Consider the following 16062-nt stretch of genomic DNA (forward strand, 5'->3'; position numbering starts at 1 on the left):
GCGGGCCGGGGCGGCGGCGGCGGCGGCGGCGGCGGCGCGATGGAGCTGGGGGCGGGAGCGGGGGCGGGCGCGGGCCCCGGCGCGCGGGGCGGCGCGGAGTCGGGCCGCGTCCTGCTGCTGCTGATGGGCGGCGGCGGCGCGGGCCGGGCGCGGCGGGGCGGCGCGGAGACGGAGGTGGCGCCGGGTCCCGGCCCCGGCCCGGGGGGCCCCGAGCCGCGCTCCCCGCCCGCCCCCGACTACGAGGCGCTGCCCCAGGGCGCCGCCGTGTCCACGCACATGCTGGCGGGCGCCGTGGCCGGCGTCATGGAGCACTGCGTGATGTACCCCATCGACTGCGTCAAGGTGCCGGCGGCGCGCGGGCGCGGGGACGGGGCGGGAGGGGGGGGGGCCGGGGCGTCACACCGGGAGCCTCGGGCACGGTCTGACGAGCCGCACGGCCGGGCCCGCCCTGTTTTGCAGACGCGGATGCAGAGCCTGCAGCCGGAGCCCGCCGCTCGCTACCGGAACGTGCTGGAGGCCCTGTGGCGCATCGCCCGCACCGAGGGCGTCTGGCGGCCCATGCGCGGCCTGAACATCACCGCCACCGGCGCCGGCCCGGCGCACGCCCTCTACTTCGCCTGCTACGAAAAGTTAAAAAAGACGCTGAGCGACGTTATCCACGCAGGGGGCAATAGCCATGTGGCCAACGGTACCGGCCCCGCCACGCCCGGGTGGGAGCGGGGTGGGAGCGGCGGGTTTGGCGGTAGGGCGGTCCCGCCGCGGGGTCGGGGTGCCGTGGATGTCCTAAAGCCCTGTGCTCTCTCCAGCCATGAGCCAGCCGCACGCTGCCGGGCACGGGGAAGCTCCGCTCCGCGCCTGCCAGAGCTGCTGCCAGGTATCTGGCCTGAAGCAGGTTAGTGGCCCTGGCTCGGAAGGATGCTGGTGGACAGGAGCTGCCTGCAGACAAGCTGGGACTGGCCGTGGCCCCGTGGGTCGGCAGTGCCAGAGCTCGCCCCAGGAGTGCCACATGGTTTCGGAGCCCGTCTCGCCATGGTGCCCATTACTCATCTCAAGGACGCGCCACAGTAGGGGGAGCATGGGGCTGAGGGGAGAGCAGGGCAGGCGTGCAGCAAGTGCCAGCGGGCTTCTCCGTGGGACATGGGGACACTCACCGTGGGCCTCCCTGCCAGCTGGTGGCATTGCCCTGTCCCCCAAGGAGTGGGCACAAATGAGTCCCAGTTACCCCATGGGACACGGCAGCCTGTCACAACCTTCTCCCCCTCTATCTCACTCTGGGTGGGAACCCCTGAGGACCAGCCTGCCTTTGGAAGGGAGATGGAGACTGCCTTCAGATCTCACCTTTTTCAGGGGCCTCCTCCTGTGCCTTGGCCAGGGACTTGGGGCTGTGGTGAAGTCCCAGGGTCCCTCACCTTTCCCCCCCTCACATGTGGCAGTTCTTGTTTTGCAGGTGCAGCCGGGTGTGTAGCAACGTTGCTCCACGATGCAGCCATGAACCCTGCTGAAGGTAATGAGGGTCCTGGCCTGCTGGGGAGGGGAGAACCAGGGTCTGCCCAAGCCTCTTGGGTCCCCTCTGTAGCACAAAGAGCGCTCTTGTTCTGGCCTGACTGCAGGGGCTCTTGGGGGCCCGTGGCTCCAGTTAGGGACCCTGGTGGCTGCCTGTTATGGGCAGGGTAGGTAGAAGAGATTAACTCAGGAGCACAGCAAACCATGGTTTAGGAGGAGCTGTGATGGAGGGCATGGGCCTTTCATCCAGGAGTTTGGCTGGGACTGTTACTTGGAGCAGGAGAGAAGTCAGCAGAAATGTGAATGGCACTGCCAGAGTCATTCTGAGTGTGTGGAAGCTGGGCACTGCTGTATTGAGATCTAGGGAAGAGGTGGTACACTCATGGGGCTGTGTTGAATAGGAAGATTAAAGAGTGGGGTATAAAAACATGCTAGACAAGTTGGGAGGAAGGAGATCTTGTGAAATGTCTGGAAGATGCTGATTTTGATGAGCCTGGTATATATGAAAAAGGTATATAGAGTTTGTAATTTTACTGAGTCCATGGAAGTGGTGGGAGAAGGAGAAGCAATGAGGAAAGGCCAGTCATGAAGGTATTTTCCCTCTTACAACTGGAGGGCTTGTGATCGTGCAGGCTCCAGCTGATGTGGGCACAGATCCTGCCTACCCATTGCATGACAGGGACCCTGAGGAGCAAGGCAGCTGCCAGACCATTGTCATGGATTTTCTCCCTGTCCCACTCTTGGATGTTTAAGGGGGGTTTGGCTCTGAACCTTGCCCACAGTGGCTGCATTTTGGCAGTGGCTGCTAACAGTTCCTGGCTAGTGGGCTCTGCAATGAGCTGTGGATATTCTGGGCTGCAGTGGGGGTGGCAGGGGAGGGACAGTCTTATCCAGATCGAGAGCTGTCTGGGAAATAAGAAACTGGATGCCAGGGAGTTCTGACTGAGTGATAGCTCTGCAGCAGTGGTTAGGGAAACACTGGTTGCTCAGGGGCAAGGGTGGATCTGGACTGTAAGCAATGGGATATTAGGTTATTCCCTGAGGCTGTGGCATGTGAGTAGCTTCATAGTGGTGATGTCTGTGTGACAGTGATGCCTCAGCAGATTTGAACAGCTGGTGTCCTGTCTGGAGACACGTGGGCACCGGTGGTTCGAGTTGTCTCTCTTCAGGCCAGCGTCACCAAACTCCAAGCAGTTGGAGGAAGCCTGGCTTTGTGTTTACCCTTCTCTCTCCTCTTTCCCTTCGTGCCTGGGTCCTGGCTGCTGTCACCGCCTGTCCCAAGTGGTGAAGCAGAGGATGCAGATGTACAACTCGCCTTACCAGCACGTGACGGACTGTGTACGGGCTGTGTGGCGCAACGAAGGGGCCGGAGCTTTCTACCGCAGCTACACCACCCAGCTCACCATGAACATCCCCTTCCAAGCCATTCACTTCATGACCTATGAGTTCTTGCAAGAGCAGCTCAACCCCCACAGACAGTACAACCCGGGCTCCCACGTGGTCTCGGGAGCCTGCGCGGGGGCCGTCGCTGCTGCCGCCACTACGCCTTTGGACGTTTGCAAAACGCTGCTCAACACCCAGGAGTCCCTGGCCTTGAGCTCCAACATCAGCGGACACATCACAGGCATGGCTAATGCCTTCAGGACGGTGTACCAGGTGGGCGGGGTGACCGCCTACTTCAGAGGGGTCCAGGCCAGAGTCATCTTTCAGATGCCCTCGACAGCGATTGCCTGGTCCGTGTACGAGTTCTTCAAATACATCCTTACCAAGCGCCAGGAGGAGCGTCGGGCTGGCAAGTGATGCAGAGCCAAACGCCGTTCCAGACCCGTCTCACATCCCCTCCTGGTGTGTCTTCTGACCCCTCTCCCTTTTGGTTTGGTTTGTGTTGAAGAGAGGGGGCAGCGAAGCCCTCTGGGGTTCAGCGATGCCGTTTTTTGCCTGTGGCTGTGGCAGCCCTGCTCAGGCTGCACAGCTTGCTCTCTCTGGGCTCCTCCGAGATGTCCCGCTGGGAGCTGCAGCCCAGGTCACGTGCCCTGGCACTTCGGTGGAGCTGTGCTCCCGACGTCCCTTAACCACAGCATCTCACGCAAAACTCAGCCCTGCTCAGAGGGGAAGGTGAATGTGCTGCCCTGCCCCTGGCAGGGCCAAGCTGAGCTTGCAGTCACCAAGGAGGGGGTGACAGCGGGATGCTGGGGGCTTTGTTTGGCTTTTGGCTGAAGCACAGTGCAAGTCTTGGCCGTTGTCTCGTAGCACGCACACGTGATGCTGACTGCCCCGGTGGTGGTGGTGGTGGTGGTGGTGGGCGAGGGGAGGATGGCACTTGAGGAGGGAGCCTGTAGGTTTGTTCTTGTTCCTGCTCTTGACACCTCCAATAAAAACAGTTCTGCTCTATCCTCATGTCCCATTCTTACCTCCAGCATGGCCCAGTTGCCAGCACTGTGCCTTTCTGACTGTGCCTGGTGCTGAGCTCTTTTGATGATGCCAGAGCAGTGGAGGGGAGAGCAGTCTGGGGGTGATGGTGGGAGAAGGGGGTTTCTCTGGCCCAGTCACCCTGGCAGCATGCAGGGATGAGGGTGCCCCCATCCCCTCTGGCTCATGGTCCATCGCCTGCTGCTGGTGTGAGTTGTGACCCTGGAGGAGAAGCTGAGGTTTATGTTCCTTGGCAAAGTAGTCCCACACCCTCAGTCTGACTGGGGGTCCTCAGGATGCTTCCAAATTGCTCCAAATGGAGATGTTGGCAGGAGGGGTTGTGTGTCAGGAACAGCACAGGAATTTGGTGCTGAGTGAGGCTGGTAGGCTTTGTGCACCTCATGTAGGAGATTTGGGGCTCAGCAGAGCTTTTGCCGCATAAGTTTGAGTAATTAGACCAGTTTGATGCTTGATGAGTGTCTCAAAATTGCTCAGAGTGCTAATGTCTTTTCCAATCTAGTGGTAATTAGTAGAATGACTTTTTTTTTAACCTGTTAGTTGTCTTGATACCAGTTTATTTTAGGGTCCCAGCCAACTATGGAGCTGTGAGCTGAGCACTAAAGTATTGCCTCAGTTGTGCTGACCTGCCCAGAGCAGATCTCTGGGTTTCTTGAACATGGGTGATGCCTGAACTCTCCCAGTGCTTTCAGGTGTGGCATGTGTTCCACGGAGGCATGCCCAAAATAATTCCCTGGAGGAAATGCATTCACAGCTGTGGCATGTGCTGCCAGTGGGTATCTGGGTTGGATCAGAGCTGCTCCAGAGGATCTGCTGGCCTGAGCTGCCCAGAAGACTACTGGAGTGGGCTGTGGTGAGAACAGAGGGGATTTCCTGTGGCTGGAAAAGCAGCCACAGCCACCCCTCTGCAGCCTGGGTCCTCTTGGTTGTGTGCTGAGCCATCCTCTGCTCCCTGACATGGGCTGCAAGCTCCTGGTCCCTGCTTTTTCTGCACAAGCAGAAGGAGGAGAAACTCCTTAAAGACAGAAAAGCTGCAGAAGGTCAGGAAATTGAAGTTTGCCCACTATTTCAGGAGCTGGGACTTTAAGAAATAGTCTGAGTATTGCAAGATTTGGCAGCCCTGCCGCTCCTCCACCCAAGAGGGAGAAGCAGAGATGGCTGGGAGAGACCAGAGCAGGATTGGGTTGGAGGGCAGGGCGTTAGACAGGAGTTTGCAGAAGATGGCTACAATGGGCTTTGCCAGGACGGGTCTGTGCCCAGGAGCTGAAAGCTGCTGGCAGAGCTGCAGCTTTGCCTTTTGCCCTCACCATGCACTGGGGCAATGACAAACCCCATGGAGGGGAAGGCATAAACAGACTGGGGCTGGGGGAAGATTCACACTGTTAAGTCCATCAGCTGCTGGAAGAAGCTCTATAAATGTCAGTGGATGAAGACATGATTGAAAGTGTCTCTAGGATGTTTTCCAGGAATAACAACCCACAGAAGTGCTGGGGGAGGGAGTGAGACCCCCAGGAAGAGGGAGGTGATAAGTCAGCACAGCCCAGAAATGCTGCTATGTGAGCACTTGGCCTAAAGCATTCCCCTGGCAAGGGCACCGCCTTTCTGCTCTTGGGCGCTGTGCCAGCCTAGCCAGCAGCAGCTGGGTGTTTCACAGGGCAGGCACAGCAGCCCTGCAGGGAATGGCACTGCAGGGACAGTAGGGCTGTCGTGGGGATTCCCAGATATCCCTTGGGCCAGGCCACAACGGACAGGACAAATGCCATCCTGCTGCCGTGTCTGAGCTCTGAATGCCTGACACAAGCTAGGGCTGGCCGTGGCAGTTTGCTGCTGCTGCCCAGCTCTGCCAGGGTGGGGGTGTTCCCTTGCCAGCCAGACTGGTTCCTCTGGCACCTTCGGCATGACGAGGTGCCTGGAGGCAATGGAGTTATTGGCTGGTTCGGCTGTGCCCGCTGCCTGTCCAAGGTCTGGTAATGCCTCTCAGTGTAGCCAAGCCACGCTGCTCTGGGTCTGTCCTATGGCCTCCTAGGTATTTGGCTGTGCTTCGAGTGAGATCTCTCCTCCTACAGCCTCTTCTGAGTAAAGAGACTATTTTTGGCTTTCCAGCAAGGAAGCAATGCTCAGCCCAGCAGAGTTTTGGAGACAATCCCTTTTGCTTTCACCTCCCTGCAGGATCCCCAGCCACATCCAGCACGGGCAGGGATTTGCTGCCTTGCCTTCCTGTGTCCAGCTGCCCCTTGAAGCCCTGTCCTGGTGTGTTCTGGGTCGGGAGAGTCCCACAGCCCCTGACCAGGCAGACCAAGCACCACTGGCCTGGCCCTGCTCCAGGTGACAGGTCCAGGGCTGTGCTATGGCACAAGCCCAACTATTTCAGGCAGTCTGAGGTTGCTGTGCTCAGGAGCCCCCAGCTGCTTTCCTGGGGTAACTGGAGATGGCTGCACCCCTGCAGGTTAAGGGCAGAGCTGGGGTGAGGAAAGCTGGGGGGTGAGGGTTCATCTTACTCAGAGAAAGAAGGAGGGGAGATCTCTCCAGTGTCTGTTCTGTACCTTCAGCTGGGGCTGCGGGGCTCCTGAGCTGCTCCTGCCTTTGTGACCCCACACAGGGCACTGGGGTCCCAGTGCTCAGAGGCAGGCAGGGGGGCAAGAGCACTGCTCGGGAAACCACATCCCTGTGCCTTGCCAGCACCTTGGGCTGCCCTGAGCTTGCCTGCCCCACAGCCCCTCTGCAGTGGGTGCCTGACAGCCCTGCTCGGTGGGAGGAGGTGGCTGGAGCCCGTGGGGAGCACAGAGATGGGCTCCCAGCCTCCCTCCAGCCCCAGCCCACCCTGGCTCTGGGATTCCTCAGGGCTGTGTCAGACCCCAATAAAGTTGTACAAGTTCTCATGACCTCCCGGCCTTGCAGCAGTGCTAAACACAAGCACTGGGGCTCCTGGACACAGAGCAGACATTGCCTCTGGTGGGCCTGGGAAAGCCCCTCCTGACCCACACTGCTGCCTGGCAGAGGCATCTCCGGGCTGGGCTGGTCACAGCCTGCCTGGCTCTGTCCAAGAATGGACAAGGAATAGCCTGAAAGGCTATTTCCCTTTCTAGGCAGGGAATATACCCTGAAAGGTAGAGCTGAGGCTGAAAACCTTCTTTCCTGTCTATAGAGAAGCACTAAAAGAAGCAATCCCCTAGGCTGGGCTGGGACAGCTCTGGGCATGTTTGCTCTGATGAGGAGTTACTGGGTGAACACCCATACTTAGTGCAGGCTTCTTTGTCAAATTCCCCCAACAGGGGATGGCAAAGTGGCATCATGGCTGGAGGTGGGCTGTGGGCAGATGGCCTGTTGCACTGGGGAGATGACAGAAGTGGGGAAGGAACTGCTCCTGGGCTGGATGGGAGTGGCACAGGGGTGGCAGCAGGAGTCAGTCTTGCAAGCATCCTCACGTGGGTGAGGTCAGCTCAGCCACGCTGTGACACTGGAGCTTGGTCTGGGATCATCCTCAAAAGCAGCTGAAGCAATGGCCGTTCCAGGGGATTGGTGGAGGCTTCAGCCCTAATCTCCCCGGCCCAGCATGTCTGCAGATACTGCACTGGCAGCCAGAGTCAGCCCCAGAGAAAGCCTGCAATGCCCCCTGGGGCAACAGAGCTTTGGGACATGGGAGACTCCTGGCAGGCCCTGACCATACCTGGCACGGCAAGGTGGGTGCCAGGAGGAATGGAATTCCAAGCACCTTTGGATGCCCGTAGACCTGAGCAGTATGTCACCTGGAGCATTGCCAAGGGCTATAAAAAGATGGGGAACTGGGCCAAGACTGGGCTGTGCCTCAGTGTGGGACACGGCTCCCTCGGTGGGGATGCAGCTGCGACAGGCACCGGGCACTGGATACCTACAGCCACCTGTCCTTGGGCAAGGACTTGGAGGGAAGGGTCGCCTTAGGTGGAAGCTGCAGGCAGTGTCAGGGCATCAGGAGTTTTAGGGGGCCTCCTGGAATTAGGTGAATTGCATCATTTTGGGGCAAAAAAAAAAAAAATCAGAGCTGAAAATCTGCTGGGTCTCTCACAGAGACTGGGTGCTCCTGCTCACCTAAAGAACACAGCAAAGCATTGCTCACTAGCAAGGGAGCTGCACGGTGGCTAGAGGCTGGGAGGGGACACTGGCCTTGTCCCCAGCTCTCCCCTCGCGGCGGGGCACGGGTGGGTGGGTGCCTTTGCAGCGTGCACGGCCGCCGGCGATGCTGCCCGGTGCAGCAACGCTGCCGCGGGGTCGGGATCCCGCAGGGCTGTGCCGTGGGCACACACCGCCTGCCCAGAGCCCACGGAACCGGCCCAGCCCTCCCGATGTCCGCTCGGTCCTGCTGCCCTCCTCCTAGCGGGGACGCCACACCCCTCCCCGATGCTCCGCAGCTCCCCAAGCCCTGTCGGCCGACTCGGGCACCCCGAAGCGAGCCAAGCCCCGCTGCAGAAGCTCCGCGGCGCGGGATGGCGGGGGCAGAAGGGTGTCTGCCACTCCCTGTCCCCGGGCGCTGGCCGATAGATGGCGGTGGCGTATCTCGCTTGGGGACAGGCCCCGGGAGCAAGTGTCCCTGTCCCTGCCGGCAGCCCGAGGAACCTGAGCGTCCCGGGCCCCGGCACCGCCCGCCTGCAGCAGCCCCGGGCGCGGAGAAGGGTCGTCCCCGGGGAAGTGTCTGTGGGCTTTCTTTATTGCCTAGGCGGGAGATAGTGACATGATGTCACCGGGAAGGGCTCTTGCGGGACACAGGGGCAGCTTTGACATTCAGCAGCACTCTGCTCTGGAGGGGACAAAGTTTCAGTCTCCCTCCGTGGACAGGTCACCTGGATCCTTGGGTGAATCAGAGTGAATCCTTCATGGGTCACCTGGATCCCTAGTGGCAGCACTGTGCCTGATCTCACCACTGCAGGAAGAAGAATCAGCTCAAACATGCAGGTCCCATCACCCTGCTCAGCCAGGTGTAGTCATCTTGTGATGCAGTGACTCATCCACGCAAGGGAGGCAGGTCCCTGCCCCTCGTGCTGCAGGCACGTGGTGGGAGAAAGCCTCGCTGGAGACTCCATAACACTACTACCACCAATATTTTAATTACCTGATCCGTGGCTGGCAAGAGCTTTCTTGGCACTGGAGAGTTCTTCTGTGACAGCCCCATACTGCCGCTGCCAGGAGGAGCTTCCAGCATCTCCAACAGCTGAGGGATCCACAGAGCCCCGGTGGCAAAGCAGCCTCAGCAGCTCCCAGCTCAGGGCTGGGGTGGCTGCAGTGGGAAGCTCTGCAGAGCAGGAGCTGACACTCAAATAGAGGAGCAAGAGCTGGGCACCACACCAGCAAACAGCTGGGTCCCCAGGCTCCCAACCCAGGCAGCAGGAGGTGGCTCTGACCAGGCTGGAGTAGATGGGACCAGAACTCAGTGATGCCTGCCCAGATCCACAAGCAGCCTGACCAGCCTCACTGGGAGCAAGCATCTCCCTCTTCACCCAGGTGAGCTCCTTGCAGATGGCTGCAGGTGGGTGGTGGAGACAGAAGGATGAAGGCTAAGAGGGGGAGGGATGATGTCAGCAGTAGGGAGGGAGAGAGGAAGGGGAAAAAGATGTCAAGAAGGAGAGGAAAACAGAGCGTATCTGTGGTGCTGCAGAAAGAACAGCACTGCTTCTGTGTGATCCTGAGCATAATGGAAAGGCCACAGAAAACCAGCAATAACTGGGCTTTGGATGGAGCCTCCCTAGAAGCCACTGCATGAGACAAGTTCTGCTCATGAGCTCCTCCTTGAACAGGAAACTCGAATAAAAAACACAGCTGGAGCCTCCACACAGAGTGGGTCTGAGGCCTGGCAGTTAAAACCTAGCTGCTCCAGAAGTCCCTCCTTTCCTTTAAATCAGTGCACTTAGAGAATCTCATTCCTGTTTGAAATCAGTCAGCACCTTCACAGCTTGATTCCCAAATAGCAGTAAATCCTTCAATCAACCAGGAAGAAACACACGCCCTCTGCCCCTTGTCCATGGCCATCCTCGTCCCTCCCTCCCTGATGTCCCCCTGGCCGTGGCACCACCATGGTGCAGCGGGACCATGACGAAGGAATTCCCACCAGAGATTTCCTTGTGCCTCACCCTGCTGGAGGCACCCTGCTCCAACCTGGGCTGTGGGGGATAGGGAGCATCGTGGGCGGGTGCTGCCTCCAGCACAGCCACGCAGCGACTTCCCTCCATTGTGTCTCCCCTCCCTGGGCAGCCGGTCCAATCTGCAATCTCCCACCATCTCCCTCCCACTGGCCTCTGCCGGCTGTTCCTCCTCTTTGGAGCGTTCCACTTCCGCCACCCCGCTCTGGGCCCTCCATTACCGCCGTCTCTTTGTGCGGGTTTGTCCTCCCCATCAGCTCAGGAGCTTTGGGCGAGGCTCTGCAGAGGGGTCCCTCCCACTAACCCCTTGCCCTTCCTCCAGTCTGAGCTGGTGGGACAGCTGGGATCTGTCCCAGGAATGGGGCTTGCTATGGTGGACATCTAGAACCTTCCAGCGCCATGAGACATCAGCCTGCGGTCAGGCCTCTCAGAATCCCCCGACTGGGAGCTGTTCCAGCTCCGTGGAGGGAAAGAGGGGTCAGGGTTCTGACCAGGCACAAGTGGAGAGTGCTCTGCTATGGCTGGGTACTGTTGGTGCTAGATCATGCTGGTACTGCCTGGCATCACCTCTTACAACACAGCTGTGAGGTTCCTGGGTGTCCTTTTGCTTTATAGAACAGTCTGTGCTCTAGAGACTGTGCCTACAGACCTGGGCAGCATCTCCCATGCTGGGGCCCTGGTCTTAGCCAGAGGCTCTGGGTGCTGCTGAGATGCAGTGGATTTCTCATCAACTGCCACGTACTTTGAAGGGATGTGTTAAGCTGGGAACTCCTCTCACACACCCTGATTTTGGAGGAGCTTCTATTGTGGTTACATGCTATTGTGGTTGCATGCTGAAGTATGAACTCACACGAGTCCCCTGTTTTTGCAGACAACAGTCTGGCAGAACATGGAGGAAAATGCAACTCCTTCCTATGGCAGAGACAAATCTCTCCAGCCTGACTGCCGCTGTGAAGAAAGCGCATTACCTTTGTTCTTGGCTATCCTGTTTCTACCCACGAGACCACAGGGCCTTAACCACTCATCTCTGAAAGCCAAGAGCAGGGCCTGGGCTTCCTCTCCTGCGACACCTTACTGCCATCCAGCAAACAATCAGCTGGGCGTGCCGCATCCTCTCCCAGCGCCGGCCCCGTGAAGCCGGCTGGCCTCGGGGCGGCCCGCGGGACAGCGGGGTGCCGTGCCGGGCCAGGCTGGCAGCCGGGGCCTGCGGGTTGCCCACTCTGTCCCCGCAGTGGAAAGAATTTCTCCGGTTCCTTTCAAACAGCAAACCCCGAAGGTGCGCGTTCACCTTGAATGGTGGGAATGTGCAGCTTAAACCCGGGGTTAGTAACGTCAGCGGTGTTACCTGCTGCTTCTGCGAGGGCAGAGCCTGGTCCTCTGCTCGGGACGCAGGGACCGTCACGCAATACACATGGGGAGGTCATGGGGAGGACACGGTGGGCCGCGCTGGGTCAGGGGGTGGCATAGCCAGCCCCTGGTCTGCGTCCGGCTCCAAGAAGGCTCCGCTGGAAACAACTTCGGAGAGCCAGGGTCGCGGCCGGGCAGACGTGCGGGACGGCAGGGGAGAGCTCCCGGCACCTTTGGTCCCCCTGCCGCCCGGGGTGCCCCAGACGGCCGCTGCTGCAGCGCTGCTCTGCGGGCGTCCGGCCCTCACCGGCACGGCTCCGGCCCCGGCGGCGGGGCTCGGCAGGACCCGCACGGCAGCGGCACGGCCGCGGCGGCGCGGCCGCCACCGCCCCGAGAGCGCCTCGGTGGCGACAGCGGGACCGGGCGGCCCGGGACGGGGCAGGCGGCAGGCGACCCCGCGGCCACTCCCGTGGGGCTCGGGGGCCTCGGCCGCCCCCTCCCCCTGCGATGGAGCGAAATGGCTGAACATGTAGCAATAATGACCCGGCATTCAGGCTGCCCGGCCCGGCCGGCCCTAATCAGCGGCCCGCGGACCCCCCTCCTCTTCCCCTGCGCTCCCAGAATGAGGAACAAAACCCAGCACGTTTCTGCAGCCCCCGCGCATAAAGCGCCGGGCCTGGGCCTCAGTGGGGGGCAAAGCGGCCCGTCAATCTCGGCGCCGGGGCCCCTTTGTCCCTCGCCTCCCTGCCACACCTTTTGTTCCCGAATCCAATAAGCGCCTATTCCCGCTACCTTCCTCGGCGGCTCCTTTCAGCGCCGGCCCGTCGGCCACAATGGGCCCGGCTCTGAGCTACGCGGCCCCATTCAGCGCCCTTGGCACGCTCACAAGCCGGCCGGGCCGCCCTGCCCCGCGGGCACGACGCGGCGACCGCCCCGCCGCCGGGCACGGGCCCCGGCCCCTCCGCCGGGCACCGGCCGCTGGACGAAGGAGGATCGGGCGGCGAGTATTGCACCTGGTTTATTGACTGACTGGGCGAGCTGGCGCTGGCAGTGACCGATACAGAGTAGATAGAGGGGCCGCGGCACTAGCGGGCCCCGCCGTCGGCTTTTTACAAGCAAAGCTGCTCCGCTGGCGCGGCGCGATCGGCTCCGGCCCGCCCGGCCCGCCCGGCCGTCGCGGCGGCTCCGCGGGACGGCGGCGCTTCGCTGCGGGCTCGCGCGGGTCCGTCCTGCCGCGCCGCTCCGCTCCGCCCGTCGCCGGCCCCGCACCGATACTCGCGGGAGCGCCGGGGTCCCGCCGCGCCGTCCCGCCGCCGCCTCCGCCTCCGGTCCAGGGCGCGTGGCGCGCAGCCGGGCTGCGGTGCGGGTGCTAACGGGGCCGCGGAGCCGCCGGGCCGTCCTGTCGGTCCGCTCCCGACCCTCAGTGCGTGCGGGCTACCAGGCCCGAATGCCCTGCAGTGCGCCCTGGCCGCAGGAAGGCCCCGCCGCCGGCTGGTGCAGCGGCTGGCCGCCGCCGCTGAAACCCCCGAGGCCGCCCACGTTCACGAAGGGGCTGGCGGCCGCCGCCGGGCTGCAGGCGGCTTGCATGGACGCGCCGCCGGTCCCCGCCGGGTAGGTGCAGCCGTAGCCGGGGTTGTAGGAGGCTGCGTTGCCGTAGCCGTAGGCGGGGAAGCCATTGTAGGAGTAGGGCCCGTTGTACGCCGAGCTGTAGCCCTGCGACCCGCCGAGGCACGGCTTGCCGTCACGGACCAGCACGGGCACGGCCACCCTGCGCGGCGGCGGCGGGGCCGCGGGGCCGCCCAGCTCCAGCGACTTGTCCTGCCGCTGCCGCTTGCACTTGTAGCGCCGGTTCTGGAACCAGATCTTCACCTGCGTGGAAGTGAGCTTGAGGCTGCTGGCCAGGTGCTCCCGCTCGGGCGCCGACAGGTAACGCTGCTGCTTGAACCGACGCTCCAGCTCGAAGACCTGCGCCTGGGAGAAGAGTACGCGCGGCTTCCTCCGGCTCCGCTGCTTCGGCCTCTCCGTCTCCTCCGCCTTCTCCGCTGCGTCCAGCGGCTTCTTCAAAACACAGCTCTCTGAAGGGGGGAACACACAGGTCATGGGCGCGCCTCGCCGACGCCGGGCGCTCGCTGCTCCCGGCGGGCCCCACCGGCGGACGAGAGCTCCGCGCCCCGGCCAACCCCGCGCGCCCGTCGGGGCACCGCGGTGCGGGCGGGGAGGCAGCGCTGGGACCGGCCGTCTCCGGCACCGCCTGTGTTTGCGAGGGCCCGATTCGGGCGGCGGGGCCGGGCACGTTCCCGCACCTCCGGGACGGCTGCGCCGTTACCGCTGCGGCACCGCGAGGAGAGCTCCGCGCCGCGTCGCGCACAGCACCGGGCACCTGCTCCGCCGCAGCGGGTGCGGACTGGGCCTAACCCGACCCGTTCCTCCCCCTCCGCTACCGAAATTGCAGAGCCCGGGTCTGATCCGGCACGTCCGGACTGAGGCCATGCGGAGGCACTACCCAGGGAGGAGGCGAGCGAGGCGCGGAGGAGGGCTGTGGCAGCCCCGCGATGTGCCTGTCCCAGCTCGACATGGCCAAGGGACGTGGGGCGGGCTACAGCGCCGGGACCTGGGTTTCGCGGGGCGATGCCCGAGGGCTGGGAATGCTCCACGGGAAGCCAGCGCGTGGCCCGTCCCGGCGGGGCGGTGCAGTGCGGGGAGCGCGGCGGAGCCGATACTCACTTGGGTCTCGGACCGCCGGGTCCAGCTCTTCTCCCGGGCCGGGCGCCTCGCAGGAGCTACGCAGCACGGCGTGAACGTAGTTGTCGGCGGAGATCCGCGCGTCCGCCTGGCTGCCGGGCGCTGCCATGGGGCTCAGGTAGGAGAGCTTTTCCTCCTCCTCTTCCTCCTCGCCGTCGGAGAAGCGGGCGCCGTCGGCGGCCGCCAGCAGGCAGGCAGCAGGGTGGAAGTGGTGCTCCAGGTGGTGCGGGAGCTGGGCCCCATAATGCGGGTCCTGCTGCTGCTCCAGGTTGAGGATGTCTTTGACAGAGAAGGGTGTGGAGGTGACGGGGCTCGGTAACATCATCGGGGCAGCGCAAGCGGCCAGGCAGTCCCGCGGGCCCGGCGGCGCTCGGGCGGCTGCTCGGCGGGGAGCGCCGCGCCCGGTGCGGGGGGAGCAGGCAGCGCCGAGAGACGAGGGGCCGCGCCTGCTTCTGTCTAAGTTGCCTCCATTAGCTCGGCGCTGGGGGTCTGCGTTTTGTTACAGCTTCTGCAGGGACAGCCAAAGGCTCGGGAGCCTCCTCTGCCCCGGGCCGGCACGTCACGGCAAGGAGGGGCCGGGGGCGGCCTCGCCATTGGAGAGAGGGGGAGGCAGAGCCGGCCCCCTGCCCGGCTCCGGCCGCCCGGCCAGAAATAGCAATGTATTAAGGCTGCACTCGGGGAGGCTGCTTCCCCGCAGAGCGCCCCGCCGGCCCGGCACCCGCCCGGCGGGCGCGGGGACGGTGCGCCGGGGTCGGGGTCCCCGCAGAGAGCCGCGGCAGCCGCCGCCGCCCCCCCAGTGCTAAGCACGTGTAGGTAGGTAGGGACCCCCGCCCGGGCGCGCCCCGCTGGCCCCTGCCCGCACACGGCTCGGTCCGGCCCCGGCAGGGGCCGACATGTGCGGCCCCGCCGGCCTGGCCTCCCCGCCCCACCGGCGCGGCCCCACAAGTGCCTCCCGCGGCCCAGGGCGCGTAGCGGAGGGGAGGTTCAGGCCCCTCCGCCACCCCGCACCCCTCCCGCGGCCGACGGCGATGCCGCCGTCCCGGACGGGCCGTAGCCATGCGACGTACACGTAGCCGACCCACTCCGCATCCCCCTGCACCTCCGGTGCCTTCGCCGGTGTCCCCACAAATTCCCCCGCGATCGGCCAATGTGCAGGTCGGCCCAGCTCACCGCAGCCGGTGCGACACTCGTTCGCACAGGGGAAAGCGCGCTTCGCCCCGCCGGATCGGGCCCCGCAGCCCGCGACCGCCAGGCCCAGTCGGGGCGGACCGGGCCGGGCCGGGGGGGCAACCCGGGACCGCGGTAACGCGGAGCTAGGTGGGGAGCACGATACCGCGCTCGTCGGTGTTTCCTTTCGTTGTTTTTCGTTTTCTTTCGTTTCGTTTCGTTTTCTTTCGTTTCTCCCGCTGGTAACGGGCGGCCAGCGGGTTTCGCGGAGCCACCTTGCCGCCGTGCCGGCGGGTGACGCACCGAAGGAGCCTGCCGAGCTCTTCCGCACTGAGAAGTCCCTGGGCACAGGACTTCGCCAGGCACCGGCCGAGCCCCGCGGTGATGCGGGGGCTGCCGCGGCCCCTTGGCGCTCCCCGCGGCTCCCGGACTTTTGCACGGGCTCCGGGCTGCCCCGGCGCGGGGAGCGGGCGCACCGAGGGAGGGGCAGGGGGTCTTTGGTGAGATTTTTCGTTGTGATTAAAATCCTGCTGCCCCGCAGGGCTTGGATCGGCGACGAGGGGAGGCCACCGGAGCCGGGCGCGTACGCCGGGCAGGTGAGTGTCCCGGCTCCGGGCTTCGCGGGGCCCTCCCGGGAGTTTCTCTCGTGTTGGTAACGTCCGGCGGCTCCACCGTTTAGCGGCTCTGTCGGTGCCCTCGTATCTTCGTCTTTCTGCACGTCCCAGAGACGTACGTACCGGGGGCGCTGCCCGGGACAGCAGCCCGAGTC

General features: G+C 63.3%; 2 protein-coding genes across 3 annotated transcripts; one reads left to right on the top strand and one right to left on the bottom strand.

Annotated features, from left to right (window-relative positions):
• Positions 1-24: 24 nt before the first annotated feature.
• SLC25A28 (solute carrier family 25 member 28) lies at positions 25-3778 on the top strand. 2 transcript variants are annotated; one of them, XM_084210538.1, is made up of 4 exons: positions 25-342; positions 460-688; positions 1448-1504; positions 2786-3778. In XM_084210538.1, the coding sequence occupies exons 1-4, from the start codon at positions 40-42 to the stop codon at positions 3301-3303; spliced, it is 1107 nt and encodes a 368-aa protein (XP_084066664.1). In that variant the 5' UTR covers positions 25-39; the 3' UTR covers positions 3304-3778. The 2 variants fall into 2 exon arrangements, with proteins under 2 accessions (XP_084066664.1, XP_084066665.1); XM_084210539.1 differs by having other exon boundaries at positions 54-342; positions 1373-1504.
• Positions 3779-12676: 8898 nt separating this feature from the next.
• On the bottom strand, positions 12677-14607 carry NKX2-3 (NK2 homeobox 3). The gene is made up of 2 exons (XM_084210071.1): positions 14109-14607; positions 12677-13459 (listed from the first exon to the last, which is right to left on the bottom strand). Exons 1-2 carry the CDS (start codon positions 14449-14451, stop codon positions 12819-12821), a joined length of 984 nt encoding a protein of 327 aa, XP_084066197.1. The 5' UTR covers positions 14452-14607; the 3' UTR covers positions 12677-12818.
• Between the last annotated feature and the right edge of the window lie 1455 nt (positions 14608-16062).

This window comes from Fringilla coelebs (assembly GCF_963513975.1).
Source record: "Fringilla coelebs genome assembly, chromosome: 8".
NCBI classification, from domain to species: Eukaryota; Metazoa; Chordata; class Aves; order Passeriformes; family Fringillidae; genus Fringilla; species Fringilla coelebs.